The following is a 26,670-nucleotide window of genomic DNA, read 5'->3' on the forward strand; positions in this document are numbered from 1 at the left end:
ATTACATCCTTGCTTTTATATTCTAGTCCTCTTGAAGTAAATGCTAACATTGCGTTTGCCTTCCTCCCCACAGACTCAACCTGCAAATTAACCTTTAGAGAATCATGCACAAGAACTCCCAACACCCTTTGCAACTCAGATTTTTTGTATTCTCTCTCCATTTAGAAAATAGTCAACCCTTTCCTTTCTTCTACCAAAATACATGACCATACACTTCCCAAAACTGTATCTCATCTGCCATTTCTTTGCCAATTATCCTAATTTGTCTATGACCTTCTGTAGCCTCTTTACTTCTTCAAAACTACCTGCCCCTCGACTTATCTTCATATCGTCTGCAATAAAGTCATCAATTCCATCATCCAAATCATCGATATATAAACAAAAAGACTCAGTCCCAACACAGACCCGTGTGGAACATTACTAGCCACCACCAGCCAACCAGAAAAGGCTCCCTGTATTCCCATTCTTTGCCTCCTGCTAATCAGCCACTGCTTTATCCATGCTCGAATTTTTCCTGTAATACCATAGGCTCATAGCTTAAGCAGCCTTGTGTGTGGTACCTTGTCTAAAGCCCTTTGAAAATCCAAGTACACAACACTAACCAATTCTCTTTGTCTACCCTGCTTGTTATTTTTTCCAAAGAATTCCTACAGATTTGTCCAGCAAGATTTTTCCTTGAGGAAACCATGCCAACTACCACCTATTTTATCAAATGCCTCCAATGCCCTGACACCCCATCCTTGAATACTGAATCCAACATCTTCCCAACCACTGAAATCAAACTAACTGGCCTATAGTTTCCTTTCCTTTCCCCTACTTCTCTCTCTCTCTGCTTGAAGAGTAGAGTGACATTTGCAATTTTCCAGTCTTCTGGAACTATTCCAGAATCCAGTGATTCTTGAAAGATCATGGCTAATGCCTCCAAGATCTCTTCAGTTACCTCTCTCAGAGCCCTGGGGCATACACCATCTGGTCTAGATGACTCATCTACCTTCAGATCTTCCAGTTTCCCAAGAACCTTGTCTCTAGTTATGATAATTTTACACACTTCATGCCCTGACACCTGGAACTTCCACAGTGAAGACTGATGCAAAAGACTTATTCAGTTCATCCGCCATTTCGTTGTCCCCCCCATTACTACCTCTCCAGCATAGTTTTCCAGTGGTTCAATATCCACTCTCACCTCTCTTTTATACTTTATGTATCTGAAGCAGCTTTTGGTATCCTCCAATATTATTAGCTAGCTTAGTTTAGTATTCCATCTTCACTTTTTGGTTGTCTTCTGTTGGTTTTTAAAAGCTTCCAAATCCTCTAACTTTCCACTAATTTTTGCTCTATTATACAACCTATCTTTGGCTTCTCTTGTTAGCCACGGTTGTGTTATCTTTCCTTTAGAATACTTCCTCCTCTTTGGGATATATACAACCCCTTAACCCTTTCCCATTCCTGACTGTCACCTAATTTCTTGTACCTTGGGTATAACTACCTCTCTGTGTCATATCACGTCTTCAGCCTCCCGAATGACCTGGAGTTCATTCGGTTCCAGCTCCAACTCCTTAATGCAATTTATTAGAAGCTGCAGCTGGATGTACTTCTCACAGTTGTATTGGTTAAGGATACTGGAGGTCCCCCTGCTTTCCTGCCTTCTCTCATCCCGTAAGAGGAGCACTGCACTATCCTGCCTGGCATCTCTACATCCTATCTGAGCAGATACAAAAAGAAGGAAAAAAACTTGAGCTTTTCTTTCCTTTGCTTTCTCTGAGTGAAGCCTTGAAGAACTAAAGCCTTTTTATCACCACCCTGACTCTGTCCACTCAGACGACGGCTGCTGCAACAATGGCTACTGTGCTTGCCCCTGCCTACCTTTCATTTGCTCTTACTGGTCACTGGTCAATGCTCTATCATGCTGCCTAGAACCACTCCTGCCTTTTGTACTCGGGCAGTGGATCTGATTGAAGTCCGCTCCTCTCCAAACTTCTAACACACCTGAATCCTTCAGTAACATCATCTCCTGCTAAAGATACGGTGCCCACAAGTAAATTTTTGCAACAAGAGATCTGACCAAAGCTCTGTAGAACTATGCACATTATTTTTAAAGGAGACCTTCCATTAACTTTTCTGACAATTTAAGTTATTTTGATGGAGCAAGCTATTTAAACTCTTGTGCCTTGTGATGCTTCAGTTAAGTACTCTGAAATGGAAAGGATATTACATAGTCAAGCTGTTCAGTTGTACCCATCAAGATTCAATCAGTAATGTCAAGTCAATGCAATAGATGTCCTTACCATGAAGGACTATTCCACAAAGGCATAAAAATCACTCAATTTAAGAAAACCTTACAAGCACTTGAAGGACAAAACCAGACAAACCTGTAGCACTGAAGTCAGATTCAGGCAATGGCACATACAGTCCAATCAATGTTGCAAAGTCTTTGTCAATATTTGCGGATGTGCCAATTATGCCTCCCTCCCCCACTCCCCCGAGCAATTTGCAGAGCTGGGACCAAGAGAATGGAAGCAGGACTAAACAGACCAAACATGGTTTGATAACCCCATATAGTTAAGCTGCTAACTTAACAGTTTAAGACTTCAAATTATATGCATTCAATCGAAGAACCAGGCACTTCCACCATCTAAGATATATTTGGCCTATGGGCAGGATGGACCTACAAGAGGTATCAATACAGAGATAAAGGGAGGAGTCGCAGCCTTGTGAATCTAGACAAGCTCAAAAACCCCATGGAATCTCATGGCATTGAGAAACCTGTGCAATGATATTTGATTACTATTAGTATCTTCCTTCAGCTGTGAATCAGTACTCAGTTTAAACACTATTTGGAAACGCAAAGTTAAAAGAAATCATTCTTTGTGGGGGGGGGGGGGAAGAATTTTAAAATCCAAGAGTATCTCACTGGCATCACTTCTCGTACAAGAACAGGATGCATCAGATATTGAGGGAAGCAATATGTTCTCGCCATTATGGCAGATTAATCTGTGATGAGAGTACTAGTTGGTATAATCACTACACACTCCTTACGGGAACAATCCCTACTTCCAAATAAATGACACTTCTGATCTGGCATTCCCAGAAGCTGTACTTCACCACAATAACATATCACACTCGACTTTACCAGCATGACACGTGATCAATCCCACTTCAGGAAAGTTCTAGAAGCGTGTAAAAACATCTCCAGCCATTACTTAAAAGTGCTAATTCAGCAAATCTACACTCTAGAAATACATGCACGCTAAGTAATAGAAAACAATTGCAACATTTGAAAAGGCATTTGGACGTGTATTTGAATGGGAGAATAGAGGGACATGGGCAAAAATGGGACGAACATTGATAGCATCACATTTGCCATGGATGAGTTGGGCCAAAGTGCCTGCTTCTGTGCTGACTATGACATCCAATTAATCAAAGCTCTGAATACATGATGCATCAAGAAGCAAATGGTCACAAACAATTAAACAGAGATATTTGCATTCTTTCTAATGGTTAGCAGAAGCACCATGAATGCAAAAGACAAAGCTGAGAACTAAACCACCTTCAACCAAAAATGCCAAATAAATCCTGGATTGAAGGAATCACATTAGGTGTGAGATTTCATTCTATATTATGAGTAGCAGCAGCACTGGATACAGCAAAAAAATTAAAATCCCAATGACACTGCAGCTAATAACATTCAGATACCATGCAGTTCCAGCACAGATGGAACAGATCTGCCTAGAGTAGAAAACTACCCCCAGCAAGATACATTAATGACGCTAGTGCTGACCTAGTCTACACTATCAAGTCCCATATAGGAAACTATTTTTAAGGAGATTAGAGCCTATAACTAAGGACAAACTGGGGCCAAAATGCCAATGGAGATAGGAGCTAGAGTGACGGCAGAGAGATGCTTTTGTGATTGGAAACTTAGGACGAATAGAATATCATTGGATTGGTGCTGGAAGATACACCAATTGTGCATTTTAGAAAGGTAACGAAATCAATCAACCATGATCCTGTTCCTACTTTCATTATGTTATGATTAGCATTTACTAAACACTGCTTCCTTCAAAACTGTAGCAGTTCTAGGATCCATGTTTTAGGAAGATACACAGGGCTTAGAGGGATTTAACATCCAATTCCAAGGAAGCAAGCATTTGAATTCATGGGAAAATTTGAGTCAAGAGTGCTTCCGGCACCGAAAAGGTTGAGGTTCTTAAAGAGGTACTTAAAATAATGAAGGGTGTAGATCTAGGAAACTTTTCCCATTAGCAGAGGAATCTCATGGAAAGAGATGTTGAATGAAAGTAATGTCAAAGAAACTGGACAAAAATGACACCAGCAAATATTTCACCTTTAAGTGATCAGGGTCAGGAATACATAGCCAGGGGTAATAGGGGTATAGGCAGATTTAATTCAAGAAAACTGGATAAATGCCTGAAAGCAAAGAATTTACTAAACTGATAGAGTCTAGCTGTGGCAAAAACAGAAATAACAGCCCATTAGTCAAACCTTTCATGCAGAAAAGGCATAAATTTCTTCCAACACCAATATTTCAAAATTATTTTAAATTGTCCAAAAAAGGTGATACACTAGAAATGTTAGTGCACATGATAAGTGAGTAATTTATAAACCAGTCATGAGCTAAAATTAGAAAATAGTATAATCAAGCTAAAAAATCTAGCAATAAAGAAGTTCTATATTGAGGAATAAATTTTAAAATTCAAAAATAATGCAAATAAAAATGCAAACTAGACAAATAAAAGACAAAAGAGAATGTTCCCTGAAAAATACAGAAAACAAGGAAACAAAAGCAGTGGTAGCTTCAATACCCAAGATGATCATGGGAGAAAATGGATGATATCAGGACTGACAATATGTCAGTTGAGCATTCCCTTTCCAAACACTTGGAAACATCTGCCCATAATTAGCTTGGTGGTAGGAGTCAGAGGGTGATAGCAGGGAGTATTGTTCTTCCAGACCGGAAGCCAGTAATCAGCATGCTGCAGAAATCTGTGACAAGTTCATTGCTGTTTATCATTCCTGTTAATGATTGGATGGGAACGTAGATGATATAGTTAGCAAGTTTGTAGACGACTCCAAAATTGGTGCTAAAGTAGATCTAGGATCTAGATGAACTGGAAAAGTGGGCTGAGAAATGGCAGATGGAACTTAACTCGTGCAAACTGTTACATTTCTGTCAGCTAAGCTCGTGCAGGATGTAAATGTGGTCCTGAAATGTGTTACAGGACATTTATGGGTACAAGTACATAGAACAAAGTGGCAACAGGTAGATGGTAGGGGCCAGAAGAGAAGCATTTGCCACACCTGATTTCCTTACTCTAAGCACTAAGAACAGAAGATGGGATGTTCTGTTAGATCACACTTACAGGATTGTATGTTATTCTGGTCATCCACTTTTAGGAAAGACATCAAGATGGGATGCCACTACTGTAGCAGGGATACCACCATAGCGCAGCAGTTAGTGCGACACCATTACAACCCAAGGCGTCAGAGAGTTCGGAGTTCAATTCTGTGTGCTCTATAAGCAAGTTGGTACATTCCTTCCCACGTGCAAGTGGATTTCCTCCAAGTGCTCCAGTTTCCTCCACAGTCCAAAGACATACCCAGTTAGCATGTTAATTAGTCATTGTAAATTGTTGTGATTAGGACAGGGTTAAATAGGTAGGTTGCTGGGCAGCACGGCTCTGTGGGCTGGAATGGCCTGTTCCATACTATATCTCTGTTAAAATATGGAAAGAGTGAAGATTTATGAGGATGCTACTGGCACGGTAGGGACTGAGGTACAAGAAGAGATTGAATAGGCAGTTTCCCCTCACCCCAAGAGCATAGGAGACTGAAGGGTAATAACACGACTGAAGTGATCTAGAAGTTAAAAGTCAATGAGGACTGGACAGTGTTTATGCACAAGCTGATACAGGGGAAAATAACCTCAAAAATAATGGAGGGGAAGTGAATATTGACCTCATCATAAATGCATGTCTTCTATAAATAAATGACCTGGTGTCAACTCAATATCTGTTTGCCACTTACAAGTTGTAGCCACAACATCCACGATTGCTTACTTCAACAAGCATCAGAACATCCAGCCAAGTTCAGTAAACCAAATCATGTGCATGCAGAAAACACAACTTACAGAGAAGGTCATATAACTAGCCCATGTACTGATGGCATCCCTCCCTTCATTCTGAAGGCAATTAACCAACAATGTCAGTTGCAAAGGAAGTGACAGTGCTGTGGTCAGCAGTCATTAATATGACATTAGAGATGTGTTTAACCACACAGTCATAAATATAAAGTGAGTAGAGCACGAAGCTAAGCACACAGCTTTGTGGTGCATGTGTGCCGATGGAGGCTGTAAAGATATTTTTGTTAATCTACACTGAGATCCGTAAGTGGGGAAATCAAGGATTCATCTGCAAAATTAGGTATTGAGGCCAAGTCTTGAAGCTTATCGATTAGTTTTGAGGGCACAGTGGTATTGAATGCCATGCTTAGTCAATAAAGAGCACCCTGATGTACGTGGAGTGATTGATAAGGTGAAGGAGTCAATTTTAGAAAACCTAGCACATTTATTTTTCAGCACAGTCCTCTCCTACATTTACACTTAGTCCAGCGGTTGTGGAGCATACAGATCTTGGACCTCCAGAAAGTGTCCACAGCAGGGGTATTGAGTTTGTGGCCTAAGGTAGAAGATGAATTTTACGGCTCTCGTTACGTGCACATACAATTCAACTGTGAGTGATTAAGCAGAAAGTTTGAAGTTGATAACTCATCCTCTTCCACCTTAGGCCACGAACTAGGCCACGAACTTATCAATCACCCCTGATGAATTATTAACTTCAAATTTTCTGCATAATCACTTGGAGTTGAACTGCATGTGCATGTAACTAGAGCTATATAACTCATCTCCTTCCACCTTAGGCCACGAACTTATTAATCACTCCTCGTATGCACCTTTGCTGTGCAGATATTCCAGAGCTATGTGGATAGCCAATGAAATGGGATCAGATCTAAGTCATTTCTTAGACAGGACTTGATATGCTTCAACACCAACCTCTCAAAGCACTTCACAGTTATTGAGGCAGGTTACCACATTCTTTTTAGGCACTAGTATAATTGAAGCCCCAAGACCATAAGAAATAGGAGCAGAATTAGGCTATTCAGCCCACTGAGTCCACTCTGCCATTTCATCAAGGCTCATCTCAGATCCCATTCAACCCCATATACCTGCCCTGTCACCATATCCCTTGATGCCCCAACCAATCAGGAATCTATCAACTTCCATTTTAAATATACCACAGACTTGGCCTCCACCACAGTCTGTGGCAGAGTTTTCCACAGGTTCACCACTCATTGGCTATAAAATTCCTCCTTACTTCATTAATACAAGGTCACCCCTCAATTCTGAAGCCCTGCTCTCTAGTTCTGGATACCCTAACCAGAGGAAACATCCTCTCCACATCAACCTTATCCATTTCTTTCAACATTCGGTAGATAACAGTGAGATCCCCACACATTCTTCTAAATTCCAATGAGTATAGGCCAAAAGCTGCCAAACTCTCCTCATATGTTTACTCTTCCATTCTCAGAATCATCCTCGTGAACCTTCTGGACACTCTCCAGTGACAATACATCTTTTCAGAGACATGGGGCCCAAAACAGTTGACAATACACTAAACAGGCCTGACTAGTGTCTTATAATCTTCAGTATATATTCTATTCCCCTTGAAATAAAGGCCAATATTGCATTTGCCCTCTTTACCAGAGACTCAACCTGCAAATTAACCTACTGGGAGTCTTGTACAAGGACTCCTAAGCCCCTATGCAACTCTGATGTTTGAATTTTCTCCCCATTTAGATAATAGTCTGCACTACTGCTCCTTTTACCAAAATGCATAGTCATAGTCATACATTATTGATCCCGGGGGAAATCGGTTTTCGTTACAGTTGCACCATAAATAATAAATAATAATAAAACCATAAATAGTAATATGTAAATTATGCCAGTAAATTATGAAATAAGTCCAGGACCAGCCTATTGGCTCAGGGTGTCTGACCTCCAAGGGAGTTGTAAAGTTTGATGGCCACAGGCAGGAATGACTTCCTATGATGCTCTGTGTTGCATCTCGGTGGAATGAGTCCCTGGCTGAATGTACTCCTGTGCCCACCCAGTACATTATGTAGTGGATGGGAGACATTGTCCAAGATGGCATGCAACTTAGACAGCATCCTCTTTTCCACCGTGAGAGAGTCCAGTTCCATCCCCACAACATCACTGGTCTTACGAATGAGCTTGTTGATTCTGTTGGTGTCTGCTACCCTCAGCCTGCAGCCCCAGCACACAACATACATCTGCTACCCTCAGCCTGCTGCACCAGCACACAACATCATACATTTCCCAATACTGTATTCCATCTGCCACTTTTTTCCCATTCTTCCAATCTGTTTATGTCTTGCTGCTGGAATTGCATTGCTTCCTGAGTGCTACCTACACCTCCACAAACTTTGTCACAAAGCCATTAATTCCACTATCTAAATCATTGACAAACAATGTGAAAGGAAGCGGTCCCAATACTGACCCCTGAGGAACACCACTATTCACTGGCAGCCAACCAGAAAAGGCCCCCTTTATTCCCACACACTGCCTCCTGCCCGTCAGTCATTCCTCTATCCATGCCAGTACACTTCCTGTAACACCATAGGATTTTATCTTGTTAAGCAGTCTCGTATGTGGCACCTTATCAAATGCTTTCTGAAAACCTAAGTAAATGACATTCACTGCCTCTCCTTTGTCCACCCTACTTACTTCTTCAAAGAACTCATAACAGATTTGTCAGGCAAGATTTCCCTTTACAGAAACCATGCTGAAGCATGTGGGATACCACAGACTGCCAAAGCGAGAGCATAAAGATATTGGTGAACTCTCCAGCCAGTTGGTCAGCACAGGTCTTTCTGCTCGGCCAAGTATCCAATCTGGGCTGGATGCTTTATGTAGGTTCACTGTCCTGAAAGGTGCTCATGTCAGCCTCAGAAACTGAAATCACAGGGTCATTAGGGGTTGTGAGAGTTTCCTCCAAAGCAAGCATAGAAGGCATTGAGCTGATCTGGGAGTGAAGCTTTGTCACTTGGTTTCACTTTCTAAGAGGTAATAGCATTCAAGGCACTTGCTAAGGATTGTAATGAACTTTGGCAAATTCTGTTCCCATGTCATTATTTACTTAAAGACTCCTAATGCATGGCTGTTGTAGCTCTCCAGAATTTCTCCCAATCTTCCACAATTATGGTTTAAAAAGATCAAGAAAAATCTAATTTTCTCAATTTACTTGACTTGAAACATTGTTTAAGCTTTGGCTAAAAGAAACCCTATAAAAGATTGACAGCAAATATTGTCATGTCCTTCAACTTAATTTACTCTTTAACCAAGTCAGTACGATAATCAGAAACTTGCAGCAAAGCAAGCCACTTGGCACATCATATCCATTCTGGGTGTGTGTAACCATATTTTGTTCTACCTCCAAGCCTTGCAACTTACAGTTCTTCCAGTGTTCATTCAGGTATCTTTTAGAACAGGGGTTCCCAGCCTGGGGTCCACTGATCCCTTGGTTATTGCTAGGGTTTCATGGCATAAAGGAGGATGGGAATCCCCATTTTAGAAGACATTTCTGCCTAAACAAACCTTTCTGATAGTTCATCCCCAAAATTTGCCCAGAGTTGTTTCTAATCCTTCACTATCCTGCTCGTTGGGGGTGGAGGTGGGGAATCTTTCTAGACTTCAATCAACTAAATCCATGTTGCTACTTTTCTACTTTTTTTAGTCATGTGAACCCTTGATTTCTTCATTTGTACCTTTAAGTCAGGGCTAAAATATTTTGTTACATATATTGATAACCCTAGTCCAGACAATCTAATCTCAAACAAAATACTCAAGCTCAAAACGTCCTTGTAAATGCTCCCTACCCACTCTTACGTCATTTATGTAAACATTCACTGTGTAAATAACAGAAAGAAACAAAAATCAAAACAATTCAAGATGATTGATAGTATGCATAGAATAAACTTATCTTACTGGCAGAATAGGAATGCTAGCACAGAAAATTAATGCCAAATTTAATATGCTTTTTTAAATCTTGCAAATGGTTTAACTGAATTAATAGTACTGTATATGAACACCATATTCATGTACTCTGAAGTACATAAATTATGCCTCAGTGACCACTTCCTTCTACGACCAAGTGTACTGGCCCAACCAGGCAATAAAATGTTCATCACTCAGCTGACACTTCCATGGATAACTGATTGACTGATACTGGTTTAGACAATTGTCTGCCACATTCATTACAATAGTGACCTTAGCATCCACTAAACAGGCTACATGTTATCTGCAGGACAACTTGCAGCAGATGGTATGGTTGAGTAGCTGTCTAGTCTTTTGTAGAGATGCCAAAGTTAATTCTGATACCCAAGGGGCTGTCCAAGTCAGCAAATTGCAACTCTGGTCCAAGGAAAGACCACATTTAAACACATGGACAGTCACATCTGTTCTCCATTTCTGCCAAGATCTGTCTGTGTTCTTTCAAATTGGAGGGCACCATTGGAACTTCCCATTCTGCCCTTTCTGGCTGATGCAAACAACCTAGCAGCTGGAAAATGGATACTGCAGACTTAAAAACAGCAAAAAATGATAATACTGGTGTACCACATAAAAAAACAGTTGAACTCATTTAATACAGCAAGAAAGGAATACTACAAATGCAAGTCATTTAGAGGGGCCAACTCATGGGGAGGACGTGCTTTCTGTAGTATAAGTAGTACTGATGATTAACAGGGCACTAAGCTGATGTCCTTCTCTGCCATAAAATGTACATGCTGCGATTCAGATTCACGGGGTGTGGGCCCGATTCCAATTAATGCACTTACCAGTAGTGCAGCTTCACAAGAGGGGTCATACTATATTAACATCACTATTTGCTGTGGCTATTATGAACAGGGAAATGCAAACAATTAGGCAGTGGGAAGGGAAGAGTTCACAATAAAGTAATCCTTCTGCACAAAAGCCTTGCCTTTTCCTTTTTAAAAAGATTGTCAGTAACCTCTATTTTCTTTTATTGTTCCTGAAAACCTAGTAGATGGTAGGCATTTTTTTCTGCAATACTAATATGCTAAAATTACATCTTCTAATCATCTGTAAGGTCTTTTAAATTACATACTACAATGTATTTCTTTATTCTCTTCCTCTCTGCAACCCTCCAAAGTTCATTTGACCTCTATCAGAAGCTCTTGGTTTAACTCACGTTTGCTCATTAGCCTTTTAGAAGCATCATAGCAAATGGGTCCAAAATAGTACTGCTTTTTTTTTTGTGACAGATAGTCAGCTGCATTTTAGTAACCAGCAAATATCTAGATTGTTGATCCAGTTACTTGTTTAAATTGTCTAGCTTCCCTAGTGGGATGCAAACATGTCTGCAAGAAATAAATTGCAAAATCAATTTAGAATAATTAGTATTGACCACAAAACCAGTAGATCATCTGAAAGCCCAACCAGCTTACTAATGCTCTTCATGGAAGAAACTTCAAGCTAAAATGTGATCACTTAGTTTCAATTTTCCTTCCATAAACAGCATTTAGTCACTCATAGCCCAACAGGTTTTTACTCAAGGGTTTTCAGGGATTGATGATAAACACTGGCTTTGCCACTGGCTTCCACAACCTGTCAACAATTAAAATCCAATGCAACAGACAATTTAACAATAAATTTGACCCATGAACACCTCAAGTGTGTCAGTTGTAACTGGGAGATACCCATTTTACAATTTTATAATATTCTTTTTCTGCAGCCAAGTGACACAAAAATAACCTAACCCCAGGTGTCCATTAATGCTGGGTGTAAAAGAGCCAATTGTAAAAATGACAGAAGCTCGCGGCCCAATTATTTTTCTTGAACTGGTGAGAAATTACAAAGCACAGAGGTCTTCTTGGACATGTAACTCTGAGATGGAAGGCCAAGTGTCATTGTGCTTTAAAAATTACTTAAATACATCAAAAATTGCATTAAAATTCTGACAGTGTTAATAAGCTATGTAACTTAAGCACAACACTCAAGCACTACATGTTGATTTGGCTAAACTACAAGGTCAAAGCAATATGCACAACCAGCTGTATTACTTATTCTGCGAATAAATCTGGCACCTCAATTTAAAAAAAAGATTTTAAATACATTAAATGATTGACTTATCAAACATTCAAATGCAAAATAACCATTTTGAATGTCAAATAACTGTCTTTTAATTATACGAAATTTGCCTTTAAACAAATTAGATCGTGATGTACATACCAAGTAATGAAAAGTTGAAAGATGTATAAATGTATTTTAAAATAGTGGTAAATTTTCATCTGTATTGCATATATTGGACAAGTAGTAAATAAAATGCCTGCTTGATTTCAGTACAGACCCAAATCTTTGGCCCTTTTTTAAAATCTATTAAGCAATTAACATGCATTAGTGCCATCAATTAGCAACCTTATTGCTTATTTTGTCTTGAAAATACGCAAAATTTTATTCAAACTTTATGACAGACAACTCTTGCGAGGTTGGTTCATTGATAACACAGTGGAGATCTAAAAGGAGCAGTGCTGGTGGTCATATTTAGGAATGAAGTCTATTTAGCGTAGAGTATTTCCATGTGCTCCAGCTTGGGTCCCCGACAATGTCAGAGCATAAATGGAAACCCATTTCCAGTGTGCAATACTAAAACACAAAGTAGTCGAGAACATCAATCATAGCTCAAAATGATGCAATCTATTCCCAGGCTTCCATATTTCCTGGCTTTGAAAAAAAGCTTGGGTTCATAATACTGAAACTCAACTGAATGTTAAAAAACCTAGCATCTCCTTTCCTGCAGATGGGCTACAACTAAAAGACATCACTGACAAGTGTTTCAATAAAGAGAACATTAACCCCTCTTGGGACATTCTCAATTAATGCACATAGAAAAAGTTAAAGACAACTACCAAGAAGTGCAAAACCATCTGAACTGCAGACCTGGGTCCCAAGCTTAGCCATCAGACATAGTATCAGCACACCAGTATGCAAGAATTACTCAACTATCTAGGTGCTGTAGTTTATAGCTGGGCCCCATAAAGCCCAGAATCTGCCACCTTAAGCATCCTACTCCCATCTTAGAATTGAAAAAAAGTAAAATTGTAACAGTTGGAATATAAACTACACAAAATGACATATGCAAGTAGCTTCACAAACATGAGCAGATCTGCAGATATGCTGGAAATCCAAAGTAGTACACACAAAATGCTGGAGGAACTCAGCAGGTCAGGCAGCATTTATGTAAAAGAGTAAACCGTCGATTTCTGGACCAAGACCCTTCATCTGACTTTTTTTCAATCCTGTTGAAGAGTCTTGGGCCAAAATATTGACTCTTTACCCTTTTCCATAGCTGCTGCCTGACTTGCTGAGTTCCTCCAGCATCTTGTGTGTGCTACTATGCAAGTAGCTAGGCTATTTGTTAACTTGGTTGAACAGGACACTAATCACTTGATGAGTTACATGCTGTCATCCGTAGTAATACCCCCTTGCAAAAGGTGGTCTATGATTGACAAATTATAGGGTGGAGGTTGTTTTATGTTAGAAGGATTAAATAGGATAATGCAGTAGATCGAAAATTAGGTTGTGTTGGGAAGGAGCAGTGTCACAGATATACACTTGATCTGTAGATAGATATAATCAACCTCATGATACTACTTTATCTATTGATCCTCAGCCTTCTTCACTCACTCACCAAGAGTTCTCCCTCACTGCAGGACAAAGCAGAACATCACGACTGTCTTGACATGTCTGCACACGTTAGAAAATACAAGATTGATCCAAATACCAGGTTTGTTATTTCAGTGCCATGCAATTCCCATCGTGGTTGAACTGCTATATCTGATCTTTCATGCCTTTAGGTTTCAGAGCAGACTAATCTACCAAGTCTGCAGAGAATATCGCTCATTCCCTGTCAACCAGCTAGGGCTGTCCCATTCCTCAGCGAACAAAATACTGTATTCTTGAAGGATGAGTGCTCACAAATACAGCCTGGCCAATGAACACAAACAAATGAATCACTATCAATAGTTGAAGACCAAGTGGGATGTTAGGCAAAAGTGCAAGGCTGACCAGGAGAGGTTACAACAGCCATACTTCCAAGAGGATTCCCCACACTGGCTGAAATTCTACATGCCTTTCTACCATGCACATCAGCGGTGAAATCAGAATATGCTTTCCCCACAGTGGAAATCTGCAACATGTGAGGTCAGTCAGCCTTTTGAACTTGAAGATCAAAATCCGACCCAGGTTTTTATTTAAGTATATCATATGATGCAGAGCAATCAAGAACAGTGAGATAAAGGTCAGCCATTATGTAAATGAATGGAGGGACAGCCTCAAGGTTCAATGTGCTTTCAGGTTCTCACTCTCAAGGCTCTAAAAACACATGGGGAATGTAATGGACATCATAAATCCCAACAACCCATACCTTATTACCCACTTTATCTTCCTGCATAAAGTGAGTAATGTCATGGGCATTTCCAGTTCCAGCATAAATACTTATTGTGCATGTCCATTCATAGCTGCAATAAAGTACAGGCAGTGCAAATTGTGGTTTTACACCAAACCAGATTGCAACACTACAAGTGCATTAACCTCCACCACACCAAACTCAGTTCCAGCCACCCCAATCCTGGAAAAAACAGCTGATCACAACAGGCTGCAGAGCTGTTGTGACAAGTGACAACAACAAAACCAGGTGGGGTTTTTCCCCCCCCAAACAAACAGCTGACCCAGACTGCCTATGGCAGCTATACCCATTCAGCTTTTCTGAAACCAAAAGTTGACTGCTATGAAAATGAATGAAACTGAATAAAATCCACCAGTTCTCCTTTAGCTTTCCAAATATTATCTAAAGGATTTTTTTCTTAAATACCATTAGTAACAAATATTCTAGTCCTTAATGAAGCCTTATCCTACACTTATCCCATAGAGTAAGTGCTAAGAACATGGGTCGACAGGATTCCACCAGGTAGACTTGTAGCTACACTCCCATATCCAAGACACAAATCTGATCCCTAGTAGGGTCAGATGGGCAAAATCCACTCCCAATGATAAAAGCAATACCCCTGTCAGCATTCCCTACATTCCACTCTTAGAAAGCTGTGAAGTGTAAGATAAGGCTTCTTTGGACATTTTCACACCTTGATAATAAAATGCTGTAAAAAGCACCAACCACATGGGAAAAAAAACTACACAAAATTTAGGGACCGTGCAAAAACTATGGTTTCCTTTTTTCAAAAGCTCATGGCACAAAACCTGACAAAAAAAAACATTCAGCCTACCTTCCTTTTAAACTAATGCACTAGTTAAAAATTTACCTCCCTTGGTCATATAGAACAAAAACTTACAAAACAATGATTTATTTTTAATGCCTTGCAAGGAGCCCAAGTGAATCATTTCCCAATTTGTCTCTCAGCTGCCGCCTCAACAGCCATGCCCGGATATTTTCTCCCCAAATTCATTCTTAAATCAGACCTCTTGTTCCGAAATATTGCGGGTATCTACGGTGTGATATAGAAGCATCATCACATAGGTTAAGGCATTCCTTTGGGAGTAAAAGGGTGAAGGGAAGGGCAACTTTTAGGAGGGCATGGGGAAAGCAGAACTGAAGGTCCCAATCATTACCAACCAAAATCCACTGCGCTATCGCCCCTCCCCAGACCACCACTGCCCTCAGTTGAAGAGAATCATATGGCATCACTGACAAACTGCAGGCACCAGCATGTTTCACAGTAGCAGAGAGGGGTAGGGGTAGGCGGGTACCCTTCCCACCCACGCCACACCCTGGCAACCACTTACACGATCTCGTCGTTCTCGAACTGTAGCTCGCCGGTCGTGTCTTCAAAGTCCTCGCCGCCGCCGCGCGCGCTGCCCTCCATGGTGCGGTAAGGCACGAGCACGGTGCCACGCGCCCCCGAGGCGCGCACCACCTTCACCTCCATCACGCCCACGCTCTCGCTCACGTGCATCACCTTTTCCTCGAAGCTGAAGATACCAGCGTGGTCGTCGTCGAAGATGGTGACGTTAGCCGTGCTGGGCGCCACCAGGCACGCGATCTCCGAGACGGCGCAGGCGCCGGACGTCGTTACGTGATTGGCGGCGGCGGTGCTGCTGGTGGTTGTGACGGCAGCGCTGGTAACGGACGCTGCGTCGTTGTTGGTCTCGCCCGTCACTCCGGCCGCCGGCGGCTGCGCTGCCGACCCGGCTTTGGGCGACGGCGCGTGCGCAGCTGCCACGCCGCCCACGCGCAGGTTACTGAGGTGTACACAGAAGTTCTCGTCCTCCTCGAAAATGTCGTCGTCGATAATCCCCACCAGGATCTCCTTCTGGGTCTCGCCCGGCTTGAAGACCAAGCTGCCTTCGGTGAACTCGTAGTCGGAGCCGGCGTTGGCAGTGCCGTCCTCAGTGCGGTAGTCGACCGTCACCGTGTTGGTCAGGTCGCCGCCCCGGCGCACGACAGTCAGAGCCACCGAACCGCAGTTCTCCAGGCACTGGTAACTGCCGGGGTCGAAGTAGATGCGGCTGACCGGCCCTTCATCCACCTCAGGCCGCACCTCGTGCATGGACACGGCCTTGCGCGCCTGGTCCGCGGCGTGCCGCTTCAGGATATTGCCGGCGCCGATCATGAGGCGGGTGGCCTGGATGCGGTAGAAGGCGCGGCTCTTGGCCTGCTGGCTCAGCACCTGGTAGTTAGCGAGCTCGATCAGCTGCTCCATCTCCTTGTCCGGGTGCTTCTGCTTCAGCTCCTTCAGGATGCGCGCCATTTCCCTGCGGGACTCCTCTTCTTGGTCCTTGGTGCCCCCCGCCACCGTCACCACCGCCTCGGGCATTTCGGCCTCGCCGACGGCAGCGGCGGCGGCTGCTGTTGCTGCTTCGTGCGAGTTGAGCATCTTGCCATCCATCTCGATGTCGGCCTTGCTGGGCGGGTCGGCTTCGGTCTCCACGATGACCCCGCGGTGGCGGCCCGCCCGGTACTTCTTGTAGACGTACTTGTAGAAGAGTAGGCGGCGGTCGGCCACCCAGGCGAAGATAACACAGACCGGGAAGAAAACGAGGGTGAGCAGACCCTCCCACAGCTCCACCACGGCGGGAGAGATGACGGCCAGGATGAGGTAGAGCCAGGCGTAGGCGAAGATGCTCCATGCGGCCGTGACGAAGAAGACACGCAGGTGTTTGATGCGCCGCACCTCGCCGTCGGGCACCACGTACACGCAGATGGCAATGATCACGAAGGTATTGAAGGCGGCGCTACCCACGATGGTGCTGGGCCCCAGTTCGCCGGCGTGGAAGCCGTGACCGCACACTTCGATGACGGAGAGCAGGATCTCGGGCGCTGACGAACCGAGCGCCATCAGCGTGAGGTTGGACACCGTCTCGTTCCACAGGCGCACGGTGGTGGTGCTGGTCTCGCCATTGGCTCTCTTTACCGTGATTTCCCTCTCTTGCGAGGTGATCACCTCGATCGAGGACATGAAACGATCCGCTACGATGGACACACCCAGGAACATGTAGATCAGCGCCACGAAGTAGACGATGGCCCGGGCTACCTTGTCGCCGACGGCAGGGTCCTGCGGGTACCACACGGGCAAGATCACGCCCGCTTTGCACTTGTAGGAACCGTCGCAGTTGGACGAGTTGCTCTCGGCTCCGGGCACTTTCTCCGTTTTTACTTCTTGAAGGCAAGTGAACAGGATCGCCAGCGTAAACCCAGCATTCATTACAGGCGAACAAGGCGCCGCTTTCCACGACCTTAGCATGGTGGTTCTCGAAAGGAATCCAGCTTCAATCTAAACACAACCAAACAAAAAAAAAAATTAGAGAATTTCTGCTATTTGCAGTACAAGGCTATACGGGAATAACTCGCCATCTAATGAATGGTGTTCCGGATTTTACAAAAACACAGATGGGTGAATAACAGGGTTAATCCTTACCCGATGATTGTATTATCACACTAATGTATTTCAACGCAAATCATAACATTTCCCTTTATATTTTCAACAAGCCTGACTAATAAAGCAAGACCCAAGACCCTAGACCCTGTCCCTCCGTATCATGAGGAATGAAAGTCCGACTCCATTCATTAACCTAACTATGGTGTCATCAAACATTTGCTAAAATATTACTGTACCGTACAATCAAAAATGAGTAAAGCCACATATGTCAGTTACAATGTTACAGCAATAACCACAAAATGCACTGGGTTCCCTTGTCAAAGCTATTCGGTCAATTTAATTTCCCGGGTCACTTTTGTTACACACGCTCTCTTTCCACCCCCTACATTTAAAATAAACGCCACGGCATGATGATATTTCCGTTCATGCAATCGTTTTCCCCTTTTATAAGAAATACCTGAAAATTGAGTGGTCGAATTCCAGCCGGGGAACTGGATTTTCAATCTGGCCTGTGATAAAAATCAAAATGATTTGCAAAAGAAAATAAATTCCATAAAAAAATCTACATCCTGTAAAACAAGCCGAACATACCACAGCGTTCAATCGGTGGTTCCTGGATCTGACGTCCACTTGCCTTCGCCTTGCTTGCAAATCAGTAGAACGATTTTACCATTATAGCTTTCGAGAAAAATAAACGAGCTAAATGAAACCCGCTAGATCTCGCGTTTAGTCACAGCTACAGAGGGTACCAATCAGTCTCATACTGGAGAAAATATTAATCGTTATTGAAGAAAGTACGAAGCTGAGATCAAGCCTAGCAGATGTGGAATGGTCAAAGTTTCTCCGCATTATGTTTTCATTATTATGCGTAGAGCATTTCTGCGTAATATAACTGTGTTCACCGAGCACCCGAGTACTGTGCAACCCGAGCACTACGGCTGTCTAAGGCAATTACTATTTTCCGATTTCTGATCGTGAGAAAGCCCAGGCTTGCAGTGCATCATGGGCGCCTTGCCAGTATTCTTATCTCCGACCGACCCACCTACTTCATTGATCATTCTGCTGGCCGTCTTAAAGAGGAACCATCTCCAGCGAGCTCGGGAAGTAGAAGTGAGGGGGGGGGGGAGAAGAACTGCTTTAGTAATAAAGCTGATGTATTTTTTAAAAAATCTGCCCTTCGGAAAGCCCAGATTAATGCAAACAAATTAGCATATCGCGTTTTCTATTCGTAATTTTACGGAAACACCTTTAGTGTTCGAATCTGCTGTTATTACCTTATTTGGTACTAGGAAGATTCGTCAGGCTATGATATACTGAAATATAGAGCAACCATCCACTGATCGGCTAGTATAAAACTACCTCCATCTCCAAATGTGTGTCTCAACAGTTGTAACACAAGATTGAACCATCAATCGAACTGCTTCATTGAGCCTATTTTTTCATCTGCAGATTTTCAGTGCATTTACACCTAATATACTTTTAAAAAAATTGTAAATATTGAGTGCATCACACAAATGGCATGCTTGCTATTCTTTGTAACTTTACATGCATCTGGAGGACTTTATTAGGAAGACATGGTTACATTAATGAACAGCAAGTTATAGGAAATGTAGTTGTCAATCAATAACTTGTTGCTATTGCATCTTGATCTGCATTATTTTAATTCCTAAAGTCAAGAATTGTGGAAACTAAATTGCACTTTAACTGGCTAACATACTGAAACACTGCATTTGTTTGTCCTTGGAGCAAGTTTCCAAATAATGGTAGGCATAGTTAGATTTTATTAATATCATACATCTTAGATTTGTCTTTATAAATTGAAGATATACTAAAATGGCCGGCACAATTGATAATTATGCATTGTGGAAAGGCAAGGCAAAATATAGGAACTGCCATGAAAGTACACAGTTTGTTTTTGATATATGGTACCCAAGGAATAACAGCCAGCAAGTTGCATTTTAATAAAAGCTAACTTGAAATGGTATTGCTTTTGATTATCAGATTCTTTTGAGCAAAAGCAAAAACCCAGTGATTTAACAATGATTTAGAGATTATTTCATTGGTGCATATGTAGTTAATCTATGCAGCTGATGCATTTTTTGGGTGATAGGAAGCAAATGATTGATTGTTTTCTCATTGCTAGTGAAAATCTTTGTTCCATTTTCTATGCATTATGCGATTGTATATAAATACATACATTTAGAGGGTAAACAATGAACAGCAATCACCAGGTCTTGCCCTACTAGATGCCTGTGGAATCAAGCCCCATTCTAGAAATTATAACCACAATCCCTGTATTGGTCAAGCCACATTATTATATCTTGTTGTACTCCTTTTAAGAAAGCAATTTGTAGATCAACCAATATGACTAAATTATCTAGTCAGTACCCCTGTGCTTTGCATATGCTGGCTGCAATGTTTTCCTAAAAACACACTGACACACTTCTGCATTATTTTACCAGTCTTATGTTTAGCATTTTCCACTAACAACTGACCAGAAAAAAGATGATCCATTTTTATTTTGAAGAAATTTTTACAAACTCCTGGTAGAAGTTTAACAAATTAGTTTTCTTTTCTTCGAGGATTGCCTTCACATCACTGTGCCATTATAGTCATCTTACTGAAACTATGATATTCCATGCTGCATCCTCGAAAAATTGACAGTCGGACAATGTGGTCTAGCCAATGTCATCAAATAAAGTTAACATTAATTCTTTGACTCTACCTTTAAATATGTCATGTATGCAGCACTCTCTTACTGCCACCTTTGAAGATTGTGTCATAGTTTCTCTGATAGCTCACTTACAAGTACAGATTACTCAGTATACCTCACCCATTCAGCACGGAAGAATTCCTACTAACGCTTTAATTTCACACTTCTGGAATTCTATTTGCCAGATTGTTTTTTTTTTCTTATATACTCCTGTCATGCCAAAATCTTTCTCAATGAATCATGTTTACTTCTTTTGATTTTGGTAAACTTTGAGGTTATGCCTTATATCTCTGTCCATGTCATTCATGCATATCAACATGCAACACCTTCATCTAATTAGTTTGGTGTGGAATACAAACACTGAACTTGGCCATAAGTCATTGCTATTTTTACATTCTATCCCTTAAAGAGTTTTTTTTTCATATTCAATATCAGTGCAAGCATCTTCAGTGATGTTTCTTTTGCAGGCCAGAGTTGGGGGTGTACACTAATGATTGCACAATATGCAATTGCATTTGGAAATCCTCAAAAAAGTATCCCATGCACCTAGATCTTAAGACTTCAATTTGAGGTGACAAGTAGCACTTAACTTTTAGACACGTGCAAAGCAATGGCCAACATCTCTACACAAGATTTGAAACCATGACTATCATAATATCTCAAGGTCAAATATAGTTCAGGCAACCTGGAAAAGGGAATTCTCCCAACTTCTCAAAATGGTCACACCATCCAAAAGGCACATTAAAAAAATACCCTGCATAATATTAGCTCCAAAAATAAGCCAAAAAGAATGGTATCCAATAAATGTTCCAATCATTAAAATATATTGCATTTGCTTGCAAAGATTTTTTTAAAATAACAGAACCTACCATATCTTCAATTTAACATTAAAAATAAGACAAAGAAACCAAGTATATTTAAAGCATTACCATCTGCAAGTCATATACTATTGGAATTGGAAATATTTGATTCCTTCATTGTGAATGGAGCTATCTTGCTGGAATTCTGCATCTAACCATCCTTCAACTCAATCACCACCTTCTCAAATGGCATGAGGGAAGACTATTAATCCTAATCTTGTAGTAATATTGACATACAGAAAATTAATAAAAAACGGTCCCTTTGATTTCATGAGCCAACATCTAGATTCAGTGACTTCAAGTGTATTTCACAAGTACATATACAAATTATATGATTCCTAAGGTTGTCATAGCCGGGAGTAGTAGTGGGGACAAGCTCCTACTACCTATAAAGAACTCAAAATAGCGTGCGACTCTAACAGCCTCTGACAACCATGTCCAACTCTTGGCCTTCACGTGTAGCTTAGTTACTAGACCCAGCGGAACTGTTTCTGCTGACAAGAGAAGGAGCAAAGGTGGACCACTGATGCCTCAAAACCAGTTGCTTCGGTCAGGTGGGGCTTGTCAGACTTGGACGGCAGCCCACTGGAGAAGGAAAACTCTGATTTTAAACCTCCACTGCCTTGCGGCCATGCCCACACATGGGAGAGGCTTCGGGAGTAAACCCAAGGAAGAAATCCGGAGCCGGGGTCCCGAAGGCAGTTTGATGTTATTTACAACTTCACCCTGACAACCTCTATGATGACATGGGTGTCAAGCTGCATCAGCACTTGTCCTTCCCTTGGACTACATCAGTGATGTAGAGAGGGAGAACTTGCCGCATGGGTAACAGCCAGTTCTTCAAATCTTCCCGCCCAGGCTTGCACCCTGGGGAGGAGATAGTCCACCAAAGGCACAAACCCATGCTCCCCTGGGATCGACAGCTGCCTATACAAATCAACTATACAAATTGGTAATTCTCCTGATGAAGGCTCTTGGCCTGAAATGTTGACTGTTTATTCCTCTTTATAGCTGCTGCCTGACCTGCTGAGTTTCTCCATCATTTTGTGTGTGTTGCTTGAATTTCCAACATCTGCAGATTTTCTCGTATTTGTATTAATTCTCCTATCCCATTTGGATTCTTCATCACTAGGATTAGTGTGAAGACTAGTACCAAACAAAACTTCTGTTTGTTTTTCAGTTCCTTGTAAAGTCACATTGTAGAGCTGTTTGCCTAAACAGCAAGCTACTTATTAAAAAATATGGATGCATGCTGGGAAATTGTGTTTTAATCCCTTAAAGCTGCACCCTAACCCATAAAGCACTGTGTGGTTAATTTGCTCCGTCACTAACCAACACTTAATGGTTCATAGATAACATACATCAGTATACAAATACTGGTTTCCATTGCAATAGATCAGTTGTCTGTTCTATTTCTATCTGATATCCCTTTGTTCAAAATGATATGCCTTTCTATTGAGTCAGTAGACAATAGTGAGAAGCAAGTCAAGCAGCTGCAGTCTCTTTAAAAATTTAGTAAAATGATGTAATAGCAATATTTTAGAACATACTTCCGGCACTGTCATCTGAGAAGCTCAGAATTTAAGAGTATTATTTTTATTTACATAAACAAGGACCATGAAGCCTCTCAAACCAATCATACTCATTGAAGCTTCAAGCCCAACAATTAAAGTAATTCACTTGTTTTAAGATTTAGTCATTGATTAATGAAGTTCAGTTTTTTTGCTCGTCTAGAATTGATAAATAACCCCAGTGCACGCCCTCAATTTGGCCATATTGGAATGTTATTTCACATTTCGGTGACCAAATTTTTCAAAGAAGAAAGCTCGTTTAATGATCAACAATTCCAGTCAAAGAGGCCAAAAAAAATCAGTTGGCTGGCATATTTTGGAAATGTATACTGTAGGTTAAAATATGCAACCGTTGTAATGAATCTTTAGTCTGGAAAATATTTGCAAGCTGTATTATTACAAAGTAATCATGGCCATCTACAAGTCCACAAGCTGTTGTATAGTAAATGCTCTGCCTGACCCAATGGCAAAAGCAAGTTTATACCATTTACTACGACACTGACATTCTCAAAGTTCATTTAAGGAAAGATTAGAAGAGGCAGCTTTGAAGTAATCAACTAAATTAATAGATTTGCTAAATTCTTATTGATAATTATGGTTTTTAGTTCATTTGAATGCCATCTCACTCCTTCCTTGGCAACTAGTGTCATCATCAGTAGAACAATGTTCTGGGCATCACACATGAAATGCTGGAGGAACTAAAGTTAGGGGGCACCTTGAGGGTCAGAGGTCAACTATTAATGTTGCACCCCAGCTAGCTACGTGATATGCTAGACCGTACGCAAGCCAGGGCAGTATGATATGGAGCGCAAGCTGTTGCCCATGTAGCGGCCTCCCCCTCTCTACACAGCTGATGATTCCAAAGGAATGGCAGAGACCAATACAGTTTGGCACCAGCAGCATTGCAGGAGTTGCCAGTCAGTGTTGAATTCAACATAGTACTGGCTTAGAGACTCCAGTTCCAGATTCTTCATTGTGGTTTACACCCAAAGCTTTCCCTAAGAATGGGTATAGCCACAAAGCAGTGGAGGTTTGTCGTCAGAATTTTCTTTCTCTAAGATCAGCTGCCTACCACAGCTGATGAGCCCATTTACCAAAAGTGACTGGTTTTAAGGCTCCAGTAACCTACATTTACCCCATTTCCTGTCAGTAGAAATGGTTCCACTGGGCTTAGTAGTGAAGCCACATGTGAAAGCCAGGAGCTGGACAGAGGCTATTTGAGATGTACATCATTGGGAGCATTTAATAGGTAGTGGAAGCTTATCCCCACTACTACTCCCAGCTATAACAACCTTAAGAAACCAACCTATGGAGTGAGAAAAAAAACAGTTAATGTTTCAGACTGGAAAGGAAGGTGGCATTAACCAGAAAAAAAAAGTGCAGGAAAGGGGGAGGGGAAGGAGTACAATTTAGTAGGTGAGAGGTGAGGCAGAAGTGGGGATGAAGTAATATGTTGGGAAGGGCTAGATGGAAGAGGTAAAGTGCTGCAGAAGAAATCTAGTTGGAGAGGTTAACAGAGCATGGAAGAATGGGAGGGAGGAGGGTAACCAGAGGGAGATAATGGGTAGTTGAGAAGAGGTGACCACTTTATTATTCTTGTTCCTGCTAGCTTGTACTCCCCCTCCTCCATTCCCCCCCCCACCCATTTTCTGGTTTCTACCCCTTTGCTTTCCAAGTCCTGATGAAGGGTCTTGGTCCAAAATATTGACTGTTTATTCCAGTCCTAAATATACAACAAGATGGAGACAAGAGCATCTGAATCTGAAGCAACAAGCTATCTGTTGGAGGAACTCAGCAGGTCAAGCAGCATCAGGAGTGGGGAGGGAATTGTTGATATTTCAAATTGAAACCCTACAACAGCACAAAGTGTCTATTCTTTCCTGTTCAACCCGCTCCCTTTGCAGTAAAGACTCTGCCAGGCATCTAGCTCCAAGAACAATTACTGGATATGTCACAAAGACTCAACTTGCATGAAATCTGGTAGTTCAACAAAGGCTTTCAGTGAGTTTACACACATTCATTGCATATAGAATCATAGGTTACTTTAAGGGATTTTATATTCAGACTCAGACACGTATTTTTGCAATAACAAATTTAAACGTTGCTCTCAATATGATAGTCATATAGTATATACATAACACTTCAGTTCACCTCATCTACAATTTCCATGACGCTTATAGGCTGCCCCAGCAAATCTTTTAAACTGTGTTAGTTGTTGATGCAAACGATGCCGTTCACGCTATGTTTTGATGTACGTGTGACAAATATAGCTAGTCTAATCTCTGTCTATCACTGTGAAATTTATATACCTCTATCAGGTTACTTCCTGCTTCTTTCAGGCCAAAGAAAACAAACCCAGCCCTTCCAGTCTCTCTCCATAACTAAAGATTTCCTCTGCACTTTCTCCAGTGAAACCGCATCTTTCATAATGCATAGAGCCAGGATTGCACAGAATACTCTCAAGTTGAGTCTTAACTAATGCTTTGTAAAGTTGCAACTTAACTTCAACTTTTATATATTAGGCCCTTACCTACAAAGACAAGCCCGTCATATCAGTATTCCACCAATGTTGTGTGGGATTACAACCAGAGGTCATGGGTTAAGGGTGAAAGGTACTAAATTTAAGGGGAACATGGGGGGGGTGGGAGCTTCTTCACTTAGAGGGTTGTGAAAGTGTGGAATAAGCTCCTAGCACAAGTGGTGCATGCGAGTTCAACTTCAACGTTTAAGTTTAGATAGGGACATGGAGGGCTACGGTCCGGTGTATGTCGATGGGTGTAGGCCGTTTAAATAGTTTCGGCATGGACTAGATGGGCCGAATGGCCCGTTTCTGTGCTATACTTCTCTATGACTATGTGCCTTTTATTTTTAAACCACCCTACCTACCTATCGTTTGATTATTCCTGGATACTTTTGCGAAAAAAAATAGAAACGTTAATTGTACTCAACTTAAGCGACACAAGCGAAACTCGATTGATAAATTTGCGCTAGACTCCTATCCAAGCATGATATTGTTGAACATGACCCGAGGTCAAGGCTTCTTGCTTAAATGGGTATGAATTTCACTCTCCAACAGCAGCAAATAGCTGTAATATAATTACCTGATAAAAAATAATATTTTGCCAAGGGATTGTTGCACGGTGCTTCGAGGGAATGGCTTAATGCTATGCCCCCTGGCAAACCAGCGAATTACTGCAGTGTCGAACTCCTAAATAAATGAACGCACATTAATTATATCAATGCCTATGTGGATGGAAGCAATTAAATTACCGAAACGGAGCACTTTATGTACAGATAGAACATACATCAGTTTTCAACGCTGGACAGCTAAAGCAGAACATCTGCACGGCTGTGTAAAATCTATCGTGTTAGATTGTATATTATTGACGAAACGTTTCCTGCTGAAACTGAAAAGCATTGCTCAAGGTGAATTACTGTACTGAAAGCGAGGAATCTATACAGTATTGTGACAGTCATCACACACTTTGAAGTTTCATTAAGCGGCTCAAGATGATTTTTT

At 41.5% G+C, this 26,670-nt stretch overlaps 1 protein-coding gene across 9 annotated transcripts in view; it reads right to left on the reverse strand.

Moving 5' to 3' along the window:
* The window catches only part of LOC140190211 (sodium/calcium exchanger 1-like), a 237,587-nt gene that overhangs the window by 209,364 nt on the left and 1,553 nt on the right, over positions 1–26,670 (reverse strand). The window contains exons 1-3 of one of the 9 annotated variants that reach the window (XM_072246818.1): positions 18,598–19,004; positions 18,464–18,515; positions 15,914–17,901 (exon numbers count right to left, since the gene is read on the reverse strand). In XM_072246818.1, the coding sequence (XP_072102919.1) occupies positions 15,914–17,871 (1,958 nt within the window). In that variant the 5' untranslated portion in view covers positions 17,872–17,901; positions 18,464–18,515; positions 18,598–19,004. Of the gene's footprint in view, positions 1–15,913; positions 17,902–18,045; positions 18,168–18,463; positions 18,516–18,597; positions 19,005–26,251; positions 26,342–26,670 lie in introns of those variants that run through there. The other 8 variants (XM_072246776.1, XM_072246810.1, XM_072246804.1 and 5 more) reach the window with 8 other exon arrangements.

The sequence above is a fragment of the Mobula birostris genome, chromosome 2 (assembly GCF_030028105.1).
Source record: "Mobula birostris isolate sMobBir1 chromosome 2, sMobBir1.hap1, whole genome shotgun sequence".
Lineage (NCBI taxonomy): Eukaryota > Metazoa > Chordata > Chondrichthyes > Myliobatiformes > Myliobatidae > Mobula > Mobula birostris.